At 40.6% G+C, this 18841-nt stretch overlaps 2 protein-coding genes across 3 annotated transcripts; one reads left to right on the forward strand and one right to left on the reverse strand.

Annotated features, from left to right (window-relative positions):
• LOC146717610 (uncharacterized) lies at nucleotides 1-7090 on the forward strand. 2 transcript variants are annotated; one of them, XM_085478532.1, is made up of 7 exons: nucleotides 1-79; nucleotides 4606-4838; nucleotides 4950-5057; nucleotides 5467-5523; nucleotides 5632-5763; nucleotides 5857-5970; nucleotides 6148-7090. In XM_085478532.1, exons 2-7 carry the CDS (start codon nucleotides 4704-4706, stop codon nucleotides 6196-6198), a joined length of 597 nt encoding a protein of 198 aa, XP_085334658.1. In that variant the 5' UTR covers nucleotides 1-79; nucleotides 4606-4703; the 3' UTR covers nucleotides 6199-7090. The 2 variants fall into 2 exon arrangements, with proteins under 2 accessions (XP_085334658.1, XP_085334653.1); XM_085478527.1 differs by lacking the exon at nucleotides 1-79 and adding an exon at nucleotides 4151-4530.
• A 7205-nt stretch (nucleotides 7091-14295) lies between these two features.
• Nucleotides 14296-17170, reverse strand: aldob (aldolase b, fructose-bisphosphate). The gene is made up of 9 exons (XM_085478545.1): nucleotides 17070-17170; nucleotides 16293-16405; nucleotides 15989-16200; nucleotides 15845-15899; nucleotides 15579-15739; nucleotides 15412-15495; nucleotides 15150-15324; nucleotides 14852-15051; nucleotides 14296-14584 (listed from the first exon to the last, which is right to left on the reverse strand). The coding sequence occupies exons 2-9, from the start codon at nucleotides 16402-16404 to the stop codon at nucleotides 14489-14491; spliced, it is 1095 nt and encodes a 364-aa protein (XP_085334671.1). The 5' UTR covers nucleotide 16405; nucleotides 17070-17170; the 3' UTR covers nucleotides 14296-14488.
• Between the last annotated feature and the right edge of the window lie 1671 nt (nucleotides 17171-18841).

Here is an 18841-nt window from a genome sequence, read left to right on the forward strand (position 1 = left end):
TCTCTTTCTCTTTCTACCCACAATAATCCCTTCCCGTTATCTTTCACGCTGCTTTTGCTGCATGAAAATCCAAGACGAGGTAAGAAGGACCATTGGGGCCAAATTAATACAAAACATATATTGCTGAAATTGAGAATAAAATCAAAATTTGGAGATCAAGTTACATAATGTTGTTTTGAGGAGGGAAAAAGTTAAAATACTATTTTGAGGAAAAAACTGGAAATGTGGAGATTACAGTTGTTGTTTCATGAAAGACTGCCATATTTGTTATACCCTTTACAGAATGCCTTGTTTAGATGAGTTAGAAGGACACATTGTTCTGCCGTGTTTTGATAGAATACACAACACGTTCTCACTCCCAAACACCAAACACTTCCCTAGATTACGAGATCGGAAAAATTAAGAAACATGAGAACAGTTTGGAATGAATCTACACATATGCGTTTATTTTACTTAAATCGCTTTGGAAAACACTAACTTCTTTAAAGTGCTGGTTAAGGTTCGGGATAAGGTTAGGTCAGGAACGCCTCTGGACTTGACAAATCGTCACGCGTGAGAACGGGCTGACATACATCCTCTCTGTTACAAGAGGGCGTAACCACCTTTAGTCTCTCCGTTACCGGCCGTCTAGTATAAAGTGAGTATAAACAGTAAGCTGTCAGTGTAGAGAATAGAAATCTTGTGGAAATCTTTTTTTTTTTTTGTTATTCTCTTTTTATTAAACAACCTATATAAACACAAATAATCCAAAATAAACATATAATCAAGAACAGACGTAAATAATAAAAAAATAAATAAATAAATAAAAATAAGAAAAACAGACGGGTGTACCCTCTAGTGTGTATGTACTCGCACACACATATTCACTCACACACCCATATTCTTAAGCATACATACACATACCTACTTACATATGTGTTCACTTGTAGTCTCATACATACTAACATATACATATAAACACATAACGATTCAGAAATGTGGCATATATAGTTACAGAGATTCAAACAAGATCGGGTCTCCTTAACCGGATGTAGTGTTTCCATTTACCCCAAATTTCACTAAATATATCAAACTGGAGTCTTTTAATGAAGGTAATTCTTTCCATTTTAAACATCCCATGTACAGTCTCATGCCAATCACCCAGTGATGGAATTTTCACACTAAGCCATTTCTTGGTAATAATTTTACGGGCAGCCAAACTCAGGATACCATACAACTGCTTAGACATTTTATCTACATTTACTGAGTATAAATATCCAAACAAAAGTTCGTCCCAATTAAAGGGAAGCTGCATACCAAAAATAATCTGCAACTCAGAGTGGATCAATACCCAAAAAATGTTGATCCTTGGGCAAGACCAGAACAGAAGAAAATGTTTTACTCCTTGGGCCCCACAATTTCTCCAGCAATTAGAGTGATTAAAATAATGTTTACTTTGTGCAGGGGTAATAAAAAACCTACAGCTACTCTTCCAACCGTAACATCTCCATGTATTAGAACTAGAAATTCTCCACTGAAAAGCGCACTGCTCATACCAAATGTTATCTGATATTGCTATATTTGTTTCATTTTCCCATTTTTTTTTTGATGTAGGTAGTATTCCACTTCTTAACCTCTTGTATACCCTTGTACAATCTTGAAATCACCTTAAGGCCTGTGTCAGCCTGATAAGCCTTGACAAATATACTCAGAACAGGTAAAGAAAAAAGATCTGTTCTCTTAGGTATAAAATTATATAGATGATGCCTAATTTGTAAGAACCTAAAAAAGTCAGTTTTACTTAACTGGTATTGATCTTTTATTGATTGGAAGTCCCTAAGAATTCCCTTATCGTAAAACATACAATATGCCGTTAAACCTTGTCCAGACCATTTTTTATATCTTACGTCTAATTCATTAGGTAAAAAATCACTGTCAAAAGCGCACCATCTTAAAATCCTAACCTCTTCAATCCAATCATTCTTATTAAGAAATTGTAACCAGAGTTTTAAAGGTAGGTTAATCCATTGGTTTCCTTGATGAATTTGTTTTTTAATAAGTGTCACATCCCCTAGAATTGCCTGAATTGGAGAATCTTTTAAGGTCACTGTTTCTAGTTCTTTCCATCTCGCTTGATAATCTACATTACACCAACACACTAATGTCCTCAATTGAGCAGAAATATAATAGTCTTTCAAACATGGGAACCCCAACCCTCCTTTGTCTTTAGCCAACTGAATAGTTTGGTACTTAATCCGTGGTTTTTTCCCCTGCCATATAAACCTAGAGATTATTTTGTCCCATTCCCGAAATTGTTTGTCAGTTATTTCTACTGGGAGTGTTTGGAATAGGTAGAGCATCCTGGGCAAGATATTCATTTTAACTGTATCTATACGTGATTCAAAATTTAAAAATGGTAATAAATTCCATCTTTTAATATCCTCATTTATTTTATACCTTAAAGGATTAAAGTTTGCATTGTATATCTTAGACAGATCTTTAGTAATATTTACTCCAAGATACTTCATCTGCTCCGTTTCCCATTTCAAATTGGCTTTAGCCTTAATTTCATAATTGGGCTCATAGTTAAAAGTTAATATCTGAGTCTTCGATATATTTAGTTTATAACCTGATATTGAACTAAAGATCTCCAGAAGTGACAATAGCTTGGGGAAAGTAGTGTTTGGATTTGTCAAATAAATCAAAATATCGTCAGCAAACAAGGAAATCTTATGCTCTCGACCCCTAATCTTGACTCCAATAATAGTATTGCTTTGTATTACACTTTGACTCAGGGCCTCTATGAAGAGAGCAAAGAGTGAGGGGCTTAGAGGACAACCCTGACGTGTCCCTCTCTGTAGGTTAAAAACATTTGAAAGCGCCCCGTTAACTTTGATTCTTGCCTTTGGTGATTTATATAATGCTTGTATAATCCTGATAAACGATTGATGGAATCCGAATTTATCCATGACTTTGTATAAAAATTCCCAATTAACCCGATCGAAGGCCTTTTCTGCATCTAAGCTCATAAGGACCATCTGAATTTTATTTTTCCTAACATAATCAATAACGTGTAGTGTTCGGCGAACATTATCTTGCGTTTGTCTCTGCTTAATAAAACCAGTCTGATCCAAACTAATTATCTGAACAAGAATATTTTCAATTCTTTTGGCAAGAATGTATGTAAATATCTTAAAGTCCTGGTTAAGAACACTAATGGGGCGGTAATTTCCACAGTCAAGCCTGTCCTTTCCTTCTTTAGCTATTATAGAGATAGAAGCCTCATTCCAAGATGGGGGAATTACTCCCGTCTTTAAAATATAGTTGAATGATGTTCTCATCAAAGGAATCAGTACCTCTTTCATTTCTTTATACCAGTCTGATGGGAATCCATCTGGGCCTGGGCATTTATTCGGTTTCAATTTTGTAATAGCTTTTTTAATTTCAAATTCAGATATGTCCTTGATTAGGGTTATATTCTGTTTTTCATTCAACTTTGGTAAGTCGAATGAATCTAAAAAAGATATCATACCTTTAATATCCACTCTAGGTTGTGTATATAGTTCTTTGTAGAATTTTAGGAAGGCTGACTGTATATCTTCAAGTTTATACACAATGTTATTTGTTTGAGGGTCCTTTATTTTATATATTGTATTTTCTAATTGTTGTTTTTTTAATTTATAAGCCAGTAATTTAGCAGATTTGCCTCCTACCTCATAGTATCTTTGTTTTAAAAAAACCATATTTTTTTGTATTTCACTTGAAAAAATTTCATCAATTTCGTTTTTCTTCTTTTGTATTTCTAATTGTAAGTTTGTAACTGCGCTTATTTTATGGGCATCTTCAAGATATTGTAGTTGTGTCTGGAGTTTTCTTAAATGCTCATTTCTCTTCTTTTTTAAATTAGCGCTGTAACCTATGAGTTTTCCTCTTATCACTGCTTTTAGGGCATCCAATAGAATACTTGGGGAAACTTCTTCATTATTATTTTCCGCTATATAATCTATTATATCTTGACTAATTTGTTCTTTCATCGTGCTTAGAATACTTGTATTTAATCTCCAGGATGTAACTCTTCTTTCGTATCCAAGCACTACTTCCAGGTACAATGTGGAATACTTGTGGAAATCTTAATAGAAATTATTGTGAGCTGTGATTCTTTTCCCCCACACTGAGCCCTTACCTGCTGAAACTCACTTTAACTTTAACTAATTTTTCTGTTTAGATGCAATGTCACACGCACGAGGTTCAATTAGCTTTGCACAAAAATAATACATACCAGGTTGTCAGTAGTTTCACTAACTCTGCCAATAATGCCGATCTACTTATAATACAGTAAGTGTGCACAGACCTAATGGGGATTTCATTTTAACTGAGTGGTTTACTCACTATACTGTGGAACAGCCTAAGCCTGTAACTTCCAGACAGTCTTTAGCCCCACCACTTAATAAAAAAAGAAGTCTCAAATTGCCACACTTCCTCTTTCCACCCACAACATTCCCTTCCTGTTATCTTTCACTCTGCTTTTTCTGCATGAAAATCTAAGACAGGGTGAGTCATGTTTTCTAAGACTTTTGAAAAATCTTGCATTCATCTGGCTTTTAAATGTTTTCTGCTACTCCACAGATATTCTGCCCCCAACAATCTGTGCTGCTGTGGGGAAGCATCCAGTTCAATTAAGTCTTTTTGACCCACAGCCAAGCACTGTGTGTAGTCTCCTGAAAATGGAGGGAACTCAGACAACGACTAGAGAGGAGGGGACAACAGAAAGAAATGGGGATCAGGGGACTAGCAGCAATGTGCCTATGTCCAGCAAACCTCTGCATCGCTTTGTCCGAAAGGAGCCCAGAAGTCTTGGGGTAACACATCAGATAAGCAAAATCTTAAATAAGCAGATTTATACACGAGGATAGCTATAAGCTGATGCAGCTGTAGACACTCTCATCCATTCTTCCTCTTCCCCTTTCCAGATTGTCATTCTGATGTTTGGCTGTGCTGAGTTGTTAATGGGATTTCAGTTCTCCAATGAAGAGTTCAAATTCTCTGCTCAACTCATTCCCTTTTGGCAGGGAGCTCTGGTACTTACTGTAGCATTTTACTGGCTAGCACTGACATGCTGACAGCTAAAAATGATTGAACTTGACTGGTCATATCTTCTGTGCAGTTATTGTTCAGAAAAGTTCAAAGTACTGCCTGTGCTATAAATATGAGGCTACAACCATCAGTTTGTTAGGTTAACAGCACAAGCATGACACACAGTCATAATACCAAAAGGTTTTAAAAATGCATCTGGTACAATTGCAATGCTACGTGTTAACTAGATCTTTCCAATGACAAATAAACATCAGCAAGTATTCATAGTTTCCTACAAAAGATGTATTGTATGAAGACAGACTCACACAGCTTCACACTGTGAAAATATCACCCATAAATCTACTGTGGGTTAAGGTCAAACAGCATCATTTGTTGTGATTATTTGCTCACTAGTTTCTTACCTGTGGAATCCTGTCAGTCTACACTGAGTTGCATCCGTCCAAGAAGATGGTACGTCATGGTTTTATTTCCTATTTGTGATTTTCAGCCTTGTTTATACTCCTACAGTCCTTCCTAATTCAGTGGCCTAATTAATTTTGATTAACTTATCTTTCCCAGGTGACTGTGTGCTTGGCCCTGTATGTGGTTTCCATCTTTGGAATCGTAATCTCTTTCATATACAGGATGATCCAGGTCCTCTCTTATCCCTACTTTTTTTTTTTGCGATTTCATTTGAACGATGCAAGTGTGGTGAGTTACAGTACATATCTATTTTTTGATTATGATTGTATGACATGCATGTTTTCACAGCATATCAATAACTCTCACTTTCTGTCACTGTAGATGCTGCTGAAAAGTATCGAAGCCATTTTACTGGTCTCCAGTATTTCAGTGTTAGTGATTCTCATTTTTCTAACCACTGTCGCAAGTTTCGCACTGAAATCCACACGCACTCAGGTAATAGCATATTTTATTTTTTTATTATTGACATACAAGCCTTCTGTCTACTTCAAAGAAACATGCCACAGAGTCCGATTTATCCCAGGGATATCTGCTGAAGGACAGTTTTCAATAGCTTTGGTCACTCATCATTTTATTTTTCTTCCACTTTCATGTTTTGTTTTGTTTTTTCAGGTCATCGTCCAGCAAATTCCACCACCGAGGACTGAAACGCCATCGGACTGAGGACATCTTTTTAAAGTATTATTAAACATTACACGACCTTACTAAAACACACTTGTTGGTCTCTTGCGACACTTGTTCTTGAACTAAAATCATTTATGTCATCACTGTGAGGAAAAACTATCTTAGAAGAACTTTTTCAGGAAGGCAATAACGACTAATCTGTCTGGCAGCCCTTGCGTTTCCCTGCTGCACGTCTGCAAATCTCTTCTCATCGACTGAATGTGTTGACCTCGGCCAGATGTCATACACTATATGTTGGACAACATCTGGGCTATGCAACATTTGTTTGTGACAAGTGTCAAAATTCAGTCCAACCATAAAAGTTTTGATTTGTTTTAAAACATACTTGTTAGAAATTCCTTTTTTATTGTTAATATCTGAAAATTTCCTTCCTCATCAGACCTTTAGTCATTTGGAAGCCATGTAGAAAATCTGTTATGCGTGTCATCTTTTCAGAGACGTCCAAAATTTTCCATCTAATTGTATCTGCATTATTATTAGTGTCTTATTAGTAGTGTTTGACTGTCATTAAACGGTGCTTTGTACTCTGTACTGAATGTTTAACTGAAGACATTTTACAATATGACATGTTGTAACTGGATGAGTAAACTATTAGCTTTGACCTCTGGTTACAGAGGGAGCAGGTACTGCACTGTGATCTAAGAAGCCTCGGTATAAACTCTGTTTTTCCTGTTTGCGTAAAATCTTTTTATATTTTGTGCAGTAATTGTGTACTGATTTAAACATAAACTTTTGTTAAGCCAATATAAATATTCTCATTTCATTATGTTAATCTTTGCATAGATTAGAGCTGTACAAACTCTGTTTTTGCCTTATAAATGATATTTTCATGTGAGTTTGTACATTTCAATAAATTGCTGCATCTCTCTCATTTTCCTACCAAAACTTGAAGTGAGAGATGGCTCAATACTTTTGCACAGTACTCTATATGTTTATATGTGTCAGGGAACTCAGTGTGACGAATTAAGTAAGATTAGTAAGAGAGATAGCTTTTAACTCTCAGGGATGGCACAGTGTTTGAGTTTGGGAACTGAAGGGGAGTTTGGACCCGGAAACGGCTAATGACGTCAGATAGTTTGTTTAACCTCCACAGTGGCCATCAAATGTGGAGGTTAAACAAAGTTCGTCACAAAGCCGGACGACAAGGCGACAGCTTGGGGGAATTTCGGCTGAAGAGGCGAGAGAACGAGAGAGATGTGTCTGCTAAATACTGATGCTCAGTTTCCCAAACATACAGTAGATTAACTCAGGTGCACTGTGGCATTTAAACAATATTCAGTTGGTATTAAGGGTGCCAAATAAATATCCCTGACACTATTACAGCACCAGCGGCAGCCTGAACTACTCATACAAGGCAGGATGTATCACTTTTGTCATGTGTTTTATGCCAAATTCTCATCCTATCATCCAATGTTGCAGCAGAAATTGAGACTCATCAGAACAGTCGATGTTTTACAATTTTCTGTTGTCCCATGTGAATTTTAGCTACAGCTGTTTATTGCCATCTGCTTCAAGGTTTCACGTGTTGTGCGTTCAGAGATGCTCTTTTGCATACCTTGGTTGTCACAGGTGGCTATTTGACGTATTGTGGCCTTCCCATCAGCTCAAACGAGTCTGGCCATTCTCCTCTGACATCTGGCATCAGTAAGACATTTTTCACCCAGAGAACTGCAGCTAACTGGATCCTGTTTTTTTCTCTTTTTCATTTTGATGCTCAGTTTGGACTTCAGCAGGCTGTCTTGACCATGTCTACATGTCTAAAGAACTGAGTTCTTGCTATGTGATGGTCTGATTAGATATTTGTATTGCCAAGCAGTTGAACAAGTGTGCCTAATAAAGTATGAAATAGGCTGTACATAAAGATTAGACTCGACTGGACATTAAAAGTAGGAGTAATCTGCATTTTTTTTTAAACTGCATTACAAAGATGCTGCTCTTTTTTGTGACACCCCAGAGGAACTGAGCAACACATAAACAGTTCGCCCATCAAAACTGAGACGCACTCATGTAGCTTAACATTTGGTCTACATCAGAAACTTTTCTGTAATGCAGGTTTTAATATAAAATAGACATACACTGTCTTAAAAGGATAACAAAAAAAAACTTGAGTGGATATGTTAGCTTAACTGTGACTGAGGGAAACAAAGAAGATGGACTTGAGCTGGTATGGAAATACACTATTTTGGAAAATCTTTAAGACTCTTTAAAAAAAAAGAAAAGAAAAAAACCTTTAAATAAAAAGTAATACTGTAATTTTTTATATTCATTTCTTATTATTCAGACATTTAATTTAAATTATATGGCAGTCAAATTAAAGGCTACAAAACTTCTTTGAAACAGATATTTAATCAATAGTGATGCACCTAAAACATTTAGAATTATGCATAGTTATGGTGCAATTTTGGCTGGTGCGTTCAAGGAAGCCTCAACATCAGAGGTTTTCCTGCTAAAAAGCATTAAATTCATTGGCTAAATTTATGGCCAATTGTTACTCAAACAAAGTTGCCACAAGTATCCATCTTTGATTCTTTCTTACATTGCACAAATTCAGCATTTGTTAATTGTAATTGAATTAACATTGTAGAGTAAGTATTGTCATGCTAAACTACCTCCAAAGAAATTGAAAGAATTCATTATTACTAAAAGTCAAGTGATGAATCTAGAACTTAATTAATTAATTAATATTAAATATTAAAATAAGCATTAACTGTGAAGTTGCATCATACAGAATATTCTTATTGAATAAGGCCACTGGTCCATGGGCTATTCAACTTTCATCTACCGTATGAATCTTAGCCTTCATCAAAAAATAAAGTTTTATGACTTAAATAAAATGAACTATGAGATAAAAGATACCTTGAAATTTCAAGTTATTTTCAAGTATAACATTTGACCACTGAAACCCTTGTTTTTGCTGTAATTTGGCACTTTATTAAAATAATAGTAAGAATAATAATAATGCATTTTACTATTTTTTCAGTTTTTGTAAAACAGTAAATTTAAACATTCTAATTTGGTTTGGATAACAACAATAATTGTATTTTAACATTAAAAATATAACTCTAGTTAAGGAGTGTGTGTACTGATGGATTAACCACTACAGAAACATAAAAAAATATCTTTGGTAATTACCACTAATTTTCATTTAGTAAAGCTGTGGGATAAACATTACATTGTGAGGTGGTCGAATACATTTTTTAAGCAATGTAACTCACTTGAGATAATAATAATGTTGACATATCAACATTACGTCCAGTTGTTATCAGGGTATTATCAGGGCGGCACGGTGGCGCTGTGCACTGTTGCCTCACAGCAAGATTCTACCACCTGGTCGGAGCCTTTCCCTGTGGGGAGTGCATGTTCTCCCTGTCTTTGTGTGGGTTCTCTCTGGGTACTCTGGCTTCCTCCCACAGTCCAAAGACATGCAGTTAGTGAGGTTAGGTTAATTGGTCATTCTAAAATGCCCATGCGTGTAAATGTGAGTGTGAACCTGAGTGTGATTGGTTGTTTGTCTCTGTGTGTTAGCCCTGTGACAGACTAGCGACCTGTCCAGGGTTTATCCTGCCTCTCGCCTTATAGTAGCTGGGATAGGCTCCAGCGACCTGGTGACCCTGAAAATGATAAGTGGAAGAGAATGGATGAATGGGTTGTCATATCCACGGCTTTTTTTCCCTTCCCAGTGGTGGAAACAAGTTTTCATATATTAAGCCACAATAAGTGAAAATCTACTGTGGGTTAAAAGTCAAATAGCAAAAGTCAAATGTGATTATTTGCTCACTAGTTTCTTACCTGTGGAATCTGTGAGGGGGAAAAAAAAAAAACTATCTTAGAAGAACTTTTTCAGGAAGATAACCAATCTGTCTGGCAACCGTACACATCGACTGAATGTGTTGAACAAGGCCAGATGTCATACCGTATATGTTGGACAACATCTAGGCTACCTAGCATTTGTTAGTCACACAACTTGGCTGTAAATGCCAAAATTCAGGACGGTACCTGGAACGGGTATAAACTATAAAAGTTTGGTTTTTAAAAAAAATTAAAAATTAATTAATTAAAAAAAACAAAACATACTTGTTAAAAACACTTTATTGTTAATATCTTCATCAGACCTTTGGTAATTTTGAAAATCTATTATACGTGTCATCTTTTCAGAGATGTCCAAGATTTTGCATCTAATTGTATCTGCATTGTTAACAGTGTCTTATTTGTCTTTGACTATCACTAAACTTTGCTTTGTATTCTGCACTTAAATGTTTAAACCTTTGATTTTATCCCCAATCAACATCTCAGGTGCCCCAGTGTTTTCTGTAGTAGCACATTAAACTTTATGTATTAAGAAACAGGAGTAGGTTTTCTAATATATATATATATATATATATATATATATATATATATATATATATATATATATATATATATAATATTGATAATAGTAAAACGATTCTGTGGACAAGGCAGCAGCTTCCTAACACCACCTTCAGTCAGTGTATTTAGTTGCTGCCACCAAAGCAGCTGGATAGCGTAGTGGTTAGACTACACGCCTTTGGAACAGAGGATCGCAAGTTCGATTCCTGCCTGGGGCGTCTGTATCCAGTAAGGGTCCTAAGGCTAGACCCCCTATGCTAAGCAAGCCTACCGCAGACATGAGCGAGACAGATAAATATGAAGGCATGCCGGCTCGGACGTCGCCCGGATCAACAAGGTCCGCGTCAGGTGTTGAGGAACCAGGGCACCCTGACGAAAAGTGGGCTACTGGAACAAGAAGGCATCGGTGGGCAAGAGACGAAAACAGGGCGTTGTTGGAATGCTACTATGCAAGTAACCCCGGCGGAAGGGGCTACATGAATAGGATGAGGGACCTATGGATTCTTCGATACCCAACATCCACAATGACGGCGAAACAACTAGTAGCTCAGTGTTCCAACATTCGAAAGAAGGGACTGCTCTCACAGCTAGAGATTGACGAGGTACAACACAAATGCTACGGCAAGGAGGAGTCAGGACGCCAGGTCAGGGGGGAGATATCATCACCCCCACCCGAGATTGGGTACATAGCCCCAAGTGCGATAGGAGAAGGATCGTTGAGTGCGAGAGGAACTGACCTGAAAAATAGGATCATGGCCAAGCTTGAAACCTGGATCCCGCGTAGCCGGTTACCAAGATTACGTGAAGTTCCCTCAGAAGGTCTGCTAGATGATGTTAATGCAGCACTACGGGCAATACCTACAACCACGATTACCGACACTAACAAGCTGATCTACAATACGGCAACAGTGATCAGTGAGATGCTTGGCTACAAGTTGAACAGCGACAAGGGGCAGTACCCTCCATGGAGAAGGAGGCTAGAGGGCAAGATCAAAGTAGCACGGAGGGAGGTTAGCCAACTAACGGAGTTGCAGAAAGGTGCGACAAATAAGGTGCCTAAGAAATACAGCAAGCTGTCCATACCTGAGGCCTTGGAAACTGCCAAGCAAAGACTCACAGCCTTGGCCAGCCGCTTGAGGAGGTACACCAGAGAGATAGAAGGCAGGAGAATAAACCAGCTGTTCTCCACAGAACCAGCAAAGGTGTACTCTCAGTGGCAAGGGAACAATAAGAGAACAGCACCACCAAGGCTGGAGACGGAGCAATACTGGAAGAGCATATGGGAGAAGGATGCAACCCATAACGGCAATGCTCAGTGGCTAGAGGATCTGAGGGCAGACCACAGCGACCTCCCTGAACAGGGTCCAGTAACCATCACAGTGGCAGATATCCAAGAAAGGGTCTCCAGTATGAAGAGTTGGACAGCACCAGGGCCCGACATGGTTCACGCCTACTGGCTGAAGAAGCTGACTGCACTCCACGAGCGTCTGGCAGCACAAATGAACCAGCTGCTAGTTAACGAGAGACACCCGGAATGGCTAACTGAAGGCCGGACGGTCCTGATCCCCAAGGACCCCAAGAAGGGACCGGTCCCCTCCAACTACCGACCAATAACCTGCCTCAGTACTACATGGAAGCTCCTGTCAGGCATCATATCGGCTAAGATGAACAGGCACATGGGTCAATACATGAGCGGGACACAGAAAGGAATTGGCAAGAATACCAGAGGCGCAAAACACCAGCTACTGGTAGACAGAACAATCAGCCGAGACTGCAAGACCAGACTGACCAACCTGTGCACTGCCTGGATTGATTACAAGAAGGCCTATGACTCAATGCCCCACAGCTGGATACTGGAATGCCTAGAATTGTACAAGATCAATGGGACCCTAAGAGCCTTCATCAGGAACTCAATGGGGATGTGGCGTACAACACTAGAGGCCAACTCCAAGCCCATAGCACAAGTCACCATCAAGTGCGGGATCTACCAAGGAGATGCTCTGTCCCCACTGCTGTTCTGCATAGGCCTGAACCCCCTCAGTGAGATCATTAACAAGACTGGCTACGGATACCGACTACAGAACGGAGCAGTTGTCAGCCACCTCCTGTACATGGATGACATCAAGCTGTATGCCAAGAGTGAACAAGACATCGATTCACTGATCCACACTACCAGGCTATACAGCAATGACATTGGAATGTCGTTCGGACTGGAGAAGTGTAGTCGGATGGTAACAAAGAGAGGGAAGGTAGTCAGAACTGAGGGGATTGAACTACCAGAAGGCAACATTGCAGACATAGAGGACAGTTACAAGTACTTGGGGATCCCACAGGCGAATGGGAACCATGAAGAGGCCGCTAGAAAAGCTGCAACCACCAAGTACCTGCAGAGGGTCAGGCAAGTCCTGAGGAGTCAGCTGAATGGTAAGAACAAGATCCGGGCCATCAACACGTACGCCTTGCCCGTGATCAGGTACCCTGCTGGGGTAATAGGCTGGCCAAAGGAGGAGATAGAAGCCACTGACATAAAGACAAGAAAGCTCCTTACCATGCATGGAGGGTTTCACCCCAAATCCAGCACCCTGAGGCTGTACGCTAAGCGGAAGGAAGGGGGCCGGGGACTGGTGAGTGTCAGCACCACAGTCCAGGATGAGACAACGAACATCCAAGAATACATTGGGAAGATGGCCCCAACTGACCGAGTGCTCAGTGAATACCTCAGGCAGCAGAAACTCAAGAAAGTGGAGGAAGGCGAGGAACCAGCATGGAAGGACAGGCCCCTGCACGGTATGTACCACCGGCAGATAGAGGAGGTGGCTGATATCCAGAAATCCTACCAGTGGCTGGACAAAGCTGGACTGAAAGACAGCACAGAGGCACTAATCATGGCAGCACAAGAACAAGCTCTGAGCACAAGATCCATAGAGGCTGGGGTCTATCACACCAGGCAAGACCCCAGGTGCAGGCTGTGTAAAGATGCCCCAGAGACAATCCAGCACATAACAGCAGGGTGCAAGATGCTAGCAGGCAAGGCATACATGGAACGCCATAACCAAGTGGCCGGCATAGTGTACAGGAACATCTGTGCCGAGTATAACCTGGAAGTCCCGAGGTCAAAATGGGAGATGCCCCCAAGGGTGGTGGAGAATGACCGAGCTAAGATCCTGTGGGACTTCCAGATACAGACGGACAAAATGGTGGTGGCTAACCAACCGGACATAGTGGTGGTAGACAAACAGAAGAAGATGGCCGTAGTGATCGATGTAGCGGTTCCGAATGACAGCAATATCAGGAAGAAGGAACACGAGAAGCTGGAGAAATACCAAGGGCTCAGAGAAGAGCTCGAGAGGATGTGGAGGGTGAAGGTAACGGTGGTCCCCGTGGTAATCGGAGCACTAGGTGCGGTGACTCCCAAGCTAGGCGAGTGGCTCCAGCAGATCCCAGGAACAACATCGGAGATCTCTGTCCAGAAGAGCGCAGTCCTGGGAACAGCTAAGATACTGCGCAGGACCCTCAAGCTCCCAGGCCTCTGGTAGAGGACCCGAGCTTGAAGGATAAACCGCCCGCAGGGGCGTGCTGGGTGTTAGTTTTATATATATATATATATATATATATATATATATATATATATATATATATATATATATATATATATGTGCAAGGAATTTACTCCATCAGTGGTGGATACAACTCATGAAGACACTGATATCAAAAACATTTTGGTCTTTTATTTTGGGAGATTTCATTAAGTAGACAAACAGTAGTTGAACATTTTGACAGAAGTCTCCCCCTGGTGTTGGTAATGCAGGGAGGATGGGCACCCAGAAGGAGATTTTCTTGTAGTTATATTTGGTCCATGTGCAATTCTTGATTTGTTTTTCTTGGGTTATTGTCACAGTATTTAATATACATAGCTGGCAGTGTACAGAGACTGTGTGGAGGCCTGGCCAGCTGCACCGGTGGGCTTGTACTCTCCTTTGGAAGCCAGGCCATTGATCTGAGGGGAAGAGCAGAGGGGGAGGAAAAAAAGACAGGACAAAGTCAAATTGGAAAGTTAATTATCAGCCAAGTTACTTGTGTCACATTAGCGTAAGACTAAATAGAACGGGGGGGGGGGGGGGACCAACAACAATCATTTACTAGACAGTGTAAAGTTGGGCAATGCAAGATAAGCATTATTTGACAGCCAGTTCAGTAAACAGTCCTCAGCAAATTGATAACACTCGTTAATAGTATCTACTGAGGATCAGTACTACTCATTGACCTTGGCTCTGGTGATGAAAGTTTGCTGTGTGGCTGCCTTGTTTTCAGCTTTGCCCTTCCAGGCAGCAAGAGCAGAAGCCTGGAGTGCACGACCGTAAGAGAAGGTCAGCTTCCAGGGACGGTGCAGAGGCACCTGATTGATGGCGTTCAGGTTGACGGAGGCCTCCTCTTCACTCTGCCCTCCGGACAGGAAGCAGATGCCTTTAAAGAAACAGAAAAATAGTGTCATACTCATAATCAAATGAACTGCTCTGCACCTTCCTTAACTGTAATGTAAAAGCTGTCCTCATGCCACTTACCAGGCACTGAGGCAGGCACGGTCCGCCTCAGAGCAGTCACTGTAGCCATGGCAACTTCCTGAGGGGTGTACTTCTTAGTGCAGGAGTGTCCAGCAGTGACCATGTTGGGCTTCAGCAGAGTGCCCTCCAGGTACACATGGTGGTCAGACAGAGCCTTGTACACTGCAGCCAGGACCTAAAGATGACCCGGCAGATTTATTACTAGACACCCTTCCCATCTTATGTACTGGGAATATCCTTTGCTGCTGGTGGTCTTGCTTACCTTTTCTGTGGCGTACTGGCAACGCTGAAGGTCATGGTCTCCATCAGGCAGGATCTCTGGCTCCACAATGGGCACAAGGCCATTCTGGTGAATACAAGTTCAAATGAATGACTAGAATTTACCCAATTTGTCAGCCTTTTATGTAGAGCAATTTGCTATACACGCACCTGTTGGCAGATACTGGCATATCTGGCGAGGACATTGGCGTTCTCTGCAATGGCAAGAGCTGATGGGCAGCCATCTGAGATCTTGAGCACACACCTCCACTTGGCAAAGTCACAGCCGTCCTTTTTGTACTGGGCACAGCGCTCTGAGAGGCCATCAAGTCCTAGAGAAGCCAAAGAACATTAGCAACCCCGTCTTTGAAAGGCTTATTCTGCATCATTGTGATGAGATTTGCAGAGAAATGCACAAGGTGTTGAATCCGCGTTACCTTGTGTGGTGGTCTCTCCATCTGTTCCCATCAGACCAGCTGTGCCTTTGTCCACCTAAAGCAAGAAAATGCAAACATGTCAGCAAATTCTAAAAAAATCTTTATCTCTGAGATTCAAAGGGTCAGACACTGCTTGCTCCTTACTTTGATGCCAACAACAATGCCCTTTTCCTTGACGAGCTGGGGGAACAGCTTCCCACTGTCTGACTTCTGGTAGAGTGTCTCGTGGAAGAAGATGATGCCACCCACGCAGTTTGAGAAGGAGGCATCAGAGGAGAAGAGGATGTCACGGAAGCTGCGGCGGTTCTCCTCGGTGTTCTCCACGTTGATTTTCTGGAGCCGCTTCGCCATGGTGCCTTTAAAGAGAAACACAACACAGAAAATAATTTCACCTGCATGCACAGCATTTACCTCTCAGCATGGAGTACTAAATAAAAGGGTGGCTCACCTGTTGATTCATCTGCAGCCAGGATTCCCTTTCCTGGAGCCACGATCCTCTGAGCAATGTCAGAGAGCTCCCTCTTCTGCTCCGGAGAAAGGGATGGGAACGGATGAGTCATCCTAAGAGAAATAACAATACAGGTTTTTTGGCAGGTGTTTGGAAAGTCTTCAACCATTAGTGGTACGAGGAAGATTTAATCTTGTTTTCCATCTGACACAAAATCCAACAACATTCTGTTCTCCTTCAACACATCCAAGGTTAAAAATTTGGTTAAAAAAGGGTTGAACTTTGGCCTACAAAACACAACTGCTCCCTTTCATTGTGCAACATGTGTTCAAAGTTCACCCGCAGTTTTGGTCTAGAAGTTTTTGCAGTGCTGTCAGCAAATAATGCATTAAACAGGCCCATGTCATAGCCAATAATCAAGAACATCGCTTGCAAAGAATAAAGTAAGCGATCGTAAAAGACAGGCTGAACTTAGGCGCTTTTCAAATATTTGCGCACATCCAAGCATGCGCTCTGACGGCCATCTGCAGAAAACAGGTTTATGTTTGCCAAGCCTTTCAAAGTAAAATAGCCTCTAATGTATGATGCAAAGGAAAGTGAACTTCCTAAATGAACCGTGTACCGTGTGCACACACAAATTATAACACATTAAAACTTGCTACTTCAATCAGTAAACCCGCAGAGGCTTACTAATCCAACCAAAAATTCTAGTCTGCAACATATGACAATCTGCAATATCGCAAGTGTGCAAGAGTAAAACAAAACAACTAGTCTTACTTGACAGTTTTGTTAAACAGCGACGACAACTGACGTGGCAGATAAGCCTCTACAGACCCAAAGCAGCAACGACACTGACACACAACCCGAAAAGTGGATGAAAGGGGGCATTTAAAGGCTGTCCGGATCCACGAAGTAGGAGGTGCTCGTGATGTGGCGGGGCGTGTGTAACCCGGATAACTGCAATTGGCCCGTTTAGGCCCACACGGGGGCGGTCATTTTTTATGATGACTTTGCTACCAATGCACTATGTTCTTATCGGGTAAGTGGAAAACAACAGGGGAGCGATGTGTGTAATAAAAATCGAGGTCTGCATGTATGCACGCACCGGCATGCACTCATCACATGATCAAGAGAGGGGCCCCTCTGTCTCTGCTCACAGAGCTGCACACTGACAGATGCTGAAATGTGAGCCGCTGGCTGCAATGTTGCATTTCAGGTTTGTTTTTGTATTTCCTGGTGAAAATGTGAGTCGCAAAAGCATTCGATGAACTCTTCAGTTCTTTTTTTTTTTGCGTCGAATTTCTACATTTCTGCACGTTTATGTCTGAAGAGGTGTGTGTGTGTGTGTGTGTGTGTGTGTGTGTGTGTGTGTGTGTGTGTCATAAAAGCCACATCTCATATTGTGGAGAGTTTTTATATTATTACACGCAGAGACCACTGGTGCACCTCCACGTCCTTTTTCTTTTAATTCTGCTCGATTTATCTCATCGTGTTTTAGTTTGAGGTTTGGAAACAAGTAATATTCAGTTTCTTTCATTAAAAGTCACGTATATGTGCCAAGTGCATCACAGTGCGTGATAATCACGTCATGGATAGACAGTTTCCTTATCAGCTGCTGAAAGTGTTCCAAAAAGCTTTTGTGTTGGGGGAGTTTCTTGTGACCACCAGGCAATAGGTGACCTCATCAGATAGCTGTATTTGAACTCATGGCTGGAATGGATTTTAAACTCAGGATTAACTACAAGCCAGTTTTTACACAATCCGGACTCTGCACCATGAGCAATTTGCCCTTTGATATCTCTGATCGAGATCATTCTTTGTTCACGAATCCGATTTTACCTATTATACACAGGATCATCACATACATGCATATTTATTATAGATAACACTGCTTATCTCGCATAACATTAATGAAAAATATTGGACAGGAGAAATTACCCTTTGGTTGTTACCCTTTGACTGCTTGGTAATGACTCCAGTATCAATTCTGCTTTAGAAAAACACAGAGCAGTCTCAATTTGTGTTATAACATTTGGGAACTTGTACATTAATGCATGAGTTATGTATTAATAACCATTTGATTGCAGAAATTATTCAGCACGTCTTGGCTCAGAAATCTGGGTGTCATTTTTGTCTGTTCAGTGTCTCTTGAGCAATCATTCCAAACAGCTGGTTAGGGGCTGTTTTCCTAATTTAAGGAGTATTTCAAAACTCAGACTGCTGGTGTCAAAGGCTTTTATCTCTTCTTATTTGGATTATTTTGATTTTGATTTATTTTTTTTACTTGTTTTAGCAAATCACTCATTGACCTTTGCCAGACTGTTAAAAATGTTGCACTAGGACTTTTAACTAGCACCAACTAACATTCCCTTTTTGGCTTCTCTTCATTTGTTGCCAGTAAATTGAAGAATTTGTTTGAACATTTTAGTTTGAGCTGCTTCCTGGGATAATAGGTCATCAGGTCAGAGGTTGCTGCAGACCCCAAGCACTCAATCTGGTTTTCGATGTAGCGAGGACCAAGGTTGTACAATTTTCTTCCATTGTGAGGG

This window comes from Copadichromis virginalis, linkage group LG2 (genome assembly GCF_057382275.1).
Source record: "Copadichromis virginalis isolate Kocher_CV1m ecotype Utaka linkage group LG2, C_Virginalis_male_GT1.1, whole genome shotgun sequence".
Taxonomy (NCBI): domain Eukaryota; kingdom Metazoa; phylum Chordata; class Actinopteri; order Cichliformes; family Cichlidae; genus Copadichromis; species Copadichromis virginalis.

Coding starts and splice junctions, on each gene's coding strand:
- aldob (XM_085478545.1), bottom strand. CDS start 16,404: ATGACTCATCCGTTCCCATCCCTTTCTCCGGAGCAGAAGAGGGAGCTC. Junction 16,201..16,292: donor GGCTGCAGATGAATCAACAG/GTGAGCCACCCT, acceptor TTCTCTTTAAAG/GCACCATGGCGAAGCGGCTC. Junction 15,900..15,988: donor GCATTGTTGTTGGCATCAAA/GTAAGGAGCAAG, acceptor TTCTTGCTTTAG/GTGGACAAAGGCACAGCTGG.
- LOC146717610 (XM_085478532.1), top strand. CDS start 4,704: ATGGAGGGAACTCAGACAACGACTAGAGAGGAGGGGACAACAGAAAGA. Junction 5,524..5,631: donor TGCATCCGTCCAAGAAGATG/GTACGTCATGGT, acceptor TATCTTTCCCAG/GTGACTGTGTGCTTGGCCCT. Junction 5,971..6,147: donor TGAAATCCACACGCACTCAG/GTAATAGCATAT, acceptor TTGTTTTTTCAG/GTCATCGTCCAGCAAATTCC.